The sequence below is a fragment of the Myotis brandtii genome, unplaced genomic scaffold, assembly GCF_000412655.1.
Source record: "Myotis brandtii unplaced genomic scaffold, ASM41265v1 scaffold827, whole genome shotgun sequence".
Lineage (NCBI taxonomy): Eukaryota > Metazoa > Chordata > Mammalia > Chiroptera > Vespertilionidae > Myotis > Myotis brandtii.
In genome coordinates, this window is record NW_005371360.1 from 1,248,830 (window position 1) to 1,254,765 (window position 5,936).

At 51.7% G+C, this 5,936-nt stretch overlaps 1 protein-coding gene across 3 annotated transcripts in view; it reads right to left on the reverse strand.

Annotated features, from left to right (window-relative positions):
- GTF2F1 (general transcription factor IIF, polypeptide 1, 74kDa) overlaps positions 1-4,617 on the reverse strand; it is a 7,659-nt gene extending 3,042 nt beyond the window's left edge. The window contains exons 1-6 of one of the 3 annotated variants that reach the window (XM_014531908.1): positions 4,256-4,615; positions 4,185-4,204; positions 4,056-4,102; positions 3,434-3,506; positions 1,433-1,626; positions 437-607 (exon numbers count right to left, since the gene is read on the reverse strand). In XM_014531908.1, coding sequence (XP_014387394.1) covers positions 437-607; positions 1,433-1,626; positions 3,434-3,506; positions 4,056-4,102; positions 4,185-4,196 — 497 coding nt within the window. In that variant the 5' untranslated portion in view covers positions 4,197-4,204; positions 4,256-4,615. Of the gene's footprint in view, positions 1-436; positions 608-1,432; positions 1,627-3,433; positions 3,507-4,055; positions 4,103-4,184 lie in introns of all 3 variants that reach the window. The other 2 variants (XM_005884404.2, XM_005884403.2) reach the window with 2 other exon arrangements.
- Between the last annotated feature and the right edge of the window lie 1,319 nt (positions 4,618-5,936).

Below are 5,936 nucleotides of genomic sequence, written 5' to 3' on the forward strand. Positions count from 1 at the left end.
TTCATGCAAACAGAAATGAAAATAAAAAGCTGAGGTAGCAATATTTACATCAGACAAAACAGATTTCAAAATAAAGGTCATAACAAGACCAATCTCAGGCAACAAATATCTGCAGTTGATCCAGCCTAGATCTCCTGCCTGGGAAAACTCAAGGCATCCAGGGACACCCTGCCCTGCTTTCGGTCACTAACTCCTTAGCTCTCACAGGACCCTATACATCCTTGATGGTTTGGTTTATGTCCCCCCACTGGACTGAGAGCTCCCTGAGGGCCTGGTGGGGTCTGGCTTGGTCATCACTGAGTCCCCAGCTCCCAGTGGGGCATAAAGTTATGGTGACCTACCTGATTTCCAATTATTTTGGCTCTACACTGGTGAAGCTACGAGACGACACTGTCTGCATCCTGCTTCCCTCCCAGCCCTGCCCAGGCTTACTCACCTCTCCCACTCCTCCTCGGCTTCCTCAGCAGTGAGCGTACGGTGCCGGGCCAACGGCGTGAAGTTGTACCAGTTGTGCACTGGGAACGCTTCAAAAGCCCCGTCAGGGCACTGGGTGAAGATATAGTAGGACGTGTTCTCTGTCACACCTCCCTTCTTTATACCCTTGAACCTGCAAAGAACCACGGTCACGGTCACAGCCTGTGTCCAGAGAGACCCGCCCTGGCCCACCATGCCCCTAGGCCTGTCCCTTCTACAGAACCACCTGGTTTCTCCGAGCAATCAGAGGCTGGGAGGCTTTGGGCTAGCTCTTGAACTGTCTGAGCCTTGATTTCCAAATCTGGGAAGCAGGGCCAGTGCTCCTCACCCTGCAGAGTGGGCTGAGGGCTTCCCCCATTTTACATATCACGGTCCTTTCATGGAAGGAACATGTTAGATAACCTGAAGAGCACAGGCCCTGCAGTCAGACCCCTCTGATCTGCCTCCAGGCTGCCCCTTGGGCCTGAACCACTGAGAGCCTCCTCCTGGCTTCTGCCTTCACAATCTTCCCACACAGAAGTCCAGGCAACGTAGAGTGCCCCTTCCCTGCTTCCCACCTTCAAGGTGGCCCCTGGATGTACATGAACAGGGCAGGTGCCCTTGGAACTCCTATACAAGCACCAACTTGATTTACCTTTAAAAATAAAACCCCATAAAAGAGATAAACCAAAGAACTTATATGCAGAGCCCATGGACATGGGCAATAGGGTGGTGAAGACCTGGGAGGGTGGGTAAAGGAGGGTAAAATGGGAGACATCTGTAATACTAATAATTATATATATATATTAAAAAACAGAATGAAGGAATAAATAAATAAATAAATAAAATGAGACCCCATGACGGAGGACATGCTGTCACCTGCACTGTGCATATGGGGCATACAAGTTCTGAGAGAGCACCCCACAAAGTGAGGGCATGAGGGAAGAGGAGGTGGGCACCTGCTGCCATCACCACTTACTTCCTGCCCGACTTGCCATTGACTCGGAGCAGCCAGGGCTGGTCCTCAGGCCGGAACTCCTTGAGGACGATGCCGTACTTCTTCCTCCGAGCCTCCTCCCGAAGCTTGCGGTTAAACTCACTGCCTGCACCTGACTCAGGCATCTCCTCCTCTTGGTAAATCTTCTTGTTGCTCAGATCTCTCTCTAGCCGGGCCTGGGGGAACATGGTGGGGGAAGCAGGAAATAAGATCTCTCATCAGGGCACCTGCCTTTGCTCGGGCTGTGCCCCTACCCCTAAGAATACCGTTTATTCTTTCCAAGCTGAGCTACAGACACTCCAACTTCTTGCTTGGCAAAAAAAAGTAGAAAGTCAGTGCTCAGTGAATGTGAGTGAAGGGATATGGGCAAGCTTTGTACTATGTCTATTTGTGCAGCTTTTTGAAAGTTTGAAATTATTTCTAAATGAAAATGAAAAAAAACAAAACAGTAAAAAAAACCCACAGTAAGGTCATAGTGGTGGTAAAACAAAAACAATAAGCCCTAGCCAGTTTGGCTCCGTGGATAGAGCGTCGGTCTGCAGACCAAAGGGCCCCCGATTCAATTCCAGTCAAGCGCACATGCTTTGGTTGCAGGCTCCTCCCTGGTCCGGACCCTGGTCAGGGCTCATGCAGGAGGCAACTAATTGATGTGTTTCTCTCACTTCATTGTTTCTCTCTGTGTTTCCCTCTCTCTTTCCCTCTCCCTAAAAAAAAATCAATGGAAAAATATCCTCAGGAGAGGATTAACAAACAACAATGAAAACAACCTGCTTGCCTGGCTGGTGGCTGTGTCTGAGCATCAACCTATGAACCGAGAGGTCACGGTTCTGATTTACGGTCAGGGCACATGCCTGGGTTGCAGGCTCAATCCCCAGTAGGGGGCACGCAGGAGGCAGCCAATCAATGATTCTCTGGCATCATTGATGTTTTCATCTCTTTCCCTCTTCCTTCCTCTCTGAAATTAATAAAAATATATTTTTAAAAAAAGAAAAGAAAGAAAAGAAAACAACCTGCTTAGAATTGGCCTTCCTCTCTCTGCATTGGACTCTGGACTGCCCCGTGAATTCAGAAGCCATTAAAGGCTGAGGTTTTCCAAATTTTAATCTCTGGACAATTTAACAGTAGGTATTATTTTAAAATGTACGTTTATAATTCTGCCCTGGCCCTCACCCCTCAATATCCAATCCATCAATAAACCCTGTCAGCTCCACCTCCAAAACCCACTATAGTTAAATCACTTCTCATCACCTGTTTGCTCCAAAGCCCATCATTGCTCACCAGGACCACAGCTGTCACCTCTACCCTGCTTCATCTGCCCTCCACCCTACAGCAGCCAGATCACTTTACAAAACCCCGATTTAAAACCCTGAATGGCTTCTGCTATAGACTGAATGTTTGTATCTCCGTCCCAAAATGCCTATGTTGAAACCTAACACCTGTGGATGGTATCTTGGGAGGTGATTTCGTCATGAGGGTGGAGCCCTTATACCAAAGGGTCCCACAGAGTTCCCTTGCCCCTTCCTAGAGGACACAGCGAGAATAGTGCTGTCTATGAACTAGAAAGCGGGCCTTTCCAGACACCAAATCTGCTGGTGCCTTAATCTTGGACTTTCAGCCTCCTGAGCTGTGAGCAATAAATGGCTGTTGTTTATATGATGTTCCGTTAGAGCAGCCCCAACGGACTGAGACAACTCCCAAAGCCCTTACCGTGGGGACTCTGAGACCATCTGTAGGATGTAGCCTCCTCCCTTGCCCAGAAAAATCTAGGCCCAAAATGCCCATCAGTGGGCACAATGTCTAAATGTTCTCCTTTCAGAAGGCCTCCTGCAGGGCCTGACAAGTTTTACTCAGAGTCCAGCTGATCAACCTGGACCTTAGTTGTCACTTATCTCCACTGGGGAAGCACCGAGGGAACACACTTAGTTACTATCACAGCCACGACATTCACAATCAATTCTCATTCCCCTCAGAACACGGACTTACCTGATTCCAAGTAGCGAAGTTGACTTTATCAGCTGCATTGAAGGCCATGATGTTATATTTTTTGGTTGTATTTCTGGAATGATCAAGAAGAGATAGTGCTCAATCCATTCAACAAACCCTCCCGGGTTCAGCCCTCTGTGACAGGCAATGCTGAGGACCCTTAAAACACCCCAGAGGTCCCAAGTCTGTCAGGGAAGCCAGATCCGTACTCTCAACCCATGCAGAAAAAGGTACAAAGATTTAGGGGAACCAAGATGAATAATCGGGAACTCAGCCCTAGGCAGGAGCGAAGGCAAGCAGAGAATGCTTCCTGGAGGAGGAAAATACTGGAACTGGTTTTGGGGATCAACAAGAACCCACCAGCAGTCACAGCTGGGGAAAAGCATTCCTGGCAGAGGGAATGTTAGGCCAGGGGCTGCATCGCTTGCATATGAATGTACTCATTCATTCATTCCATTCAAAAACAGTGCTATCCCAGGGAGTCCTCGCTCAATCCCAGCCCTGCCCTCAAGTCGCTGCCAGTCTGGAGGAGGAATCACAGGCAAGGCAGCGCCTGGCATGCCTAGAGGCTCTTAAAGGTTTTGATTGTTTGGCGGGGGCGGGGGTGGGGGTTGAGACTTACTTGGGAACTCGAACGACATACTCAGTGACATTCTGGCTGCCAGGACCCTGCGCGGAGAGAAAGCGCGACGGTGAGTGAGGGACTGATTGCTGAGGCCGTCGGAACCCCTGGACCCCGCCTCATACTTACGAAGGCCGCCATGGGCAAGGGTCGGTGGTTCGGGTCTGGTCCAATCCGTGTTCTTTTCGCCTCTCCTGCGGTCCGCGACCCTCACACCGGGGAAAGCCGCCTTCGCGGGATCGGGTCTTTGGCCCCGGTCGAGGACCCCAAGTCCGAGGCGCCACCGAACTACCCGGAAGCGCTGCTGGGTCGTCCGCCTCAGTGGCCGCTCCTAATACATCTGCGCCTGCGCCTAACCTGAGACACTCTCCCGCGGACCGCGGACCGCGTCACGACCGCAGCCTCCTCGTTTGCCCCGGGACCTCAGTGAGCTGTCACCTAGCCTCCTGGTGCCTTTGGGAGGAGTGAACCAGCCCGGCCCAGAGGTAACTGCCTTCTGGAGCTCCTGCAGCTGCTGACCGCTTTATATAGCGCGGTTAATCTGCTCATGACGAGAGCACGCCCTCCCGTGACGTCAGCACGCAAAAGGCAGCGGGGCATTCTGGGAGGGGAAGGAGAAACCATCCACCCTCACGGACTCTCCAAGCCTAGGGCTGCCCCGCCCCACTACGGAAGTGAGTTCCAGGAGGCCGCGTCACCGTAGCAACCGAGGCCTCAGTCGCGCCACGCAGCCGCGGCACCACTACCTCTTTGGAGTTTATTTCTTCTCCCTGCCCCGGGTGGGGGGGACACACCATCATCTTGCTAGATGATCGGGCCAGGTGCCCTTGTGACGTTGAGCCGAGCCGGAAGAGGTCAGGGCCAAAGCGGGGGTGGGGCGCGATAACCCCCCAGGCCGCTGGCAGGATGGGTCTGTGCAAGTCCAAGCTGCCCCCATGGGCAGACCCCTGAGGCCCCAGGAGAACGGTAACATCGTGGGGGTGGCAGGCTTACTGGGGGAAGGGAAGGAGGGCAGGAGGGAGGTACAGGTACCCCACCACACTTGACCAGGTGTGCACACGCTCCTCGCACACAACATAGTAGTAACACAACTGAGCATGCTCACAGATCAGCCATTCGTTAATCCACTTGAGCATCTGCTGTGCTGGGTTCAGGGCGGTCCACCGTGACTGTGTCAAACCAGCTTCCTGTCCTCTTGGAGATTACAGTGTAGTCGAGGAGACCGTCTTAGAAAACGGTGCCTACAACTCAGGAGATGTCACAGAAAAAGCAGAGCTGGCTCTGGAGGCTTAGAGAAGAGGGGAGGTTTAAGCTGGGGCCTTCGGGTTGCTTAGGAGTTGGCTAAGCAAAGGCAGAGGGAAGCAGGACACTCAAATTGCATCCTAAACTACAACACCCCATAGGCTCCTCGCTCACTGCTGTTATGTCAGCAACTGTAAACTACTAGAAATATAGGGACAAGTGAGACAGATACAGTCCTTGCCCTCATGGAGTACACTGGCTGGGAGGCAAAAAGAAAAGAAAAAAAAAGAAAAAGAAAAAGAAAAAGTCATCACTGATCATTGCTGTGGAGGAAATTGCGTTCCAACACAGGGATGAGTGGGTTTCGACCTGAAAGCGCTGAGGCAGGGATTTCCCAGATGGAGGGAACAGGCATGGGAGGAATGGGCTTGGCAGTTTAAGGGACAGAAAGGAGACCAGTAGGCTACTGGGGCTGGACCAGAGTGAAGGAAGGGGAGGGTGATATGGGATGAGTCTGGGGGATGGACAAGTCCCTTCCCCCTATCTGAGCCACAATTTCCTCAACTGTAAATGGGATGATAGAGTTATTATGATGCTTCAAGGAGATGCTTCATGCAAAGGGCCTAACCTGCTCTGGTT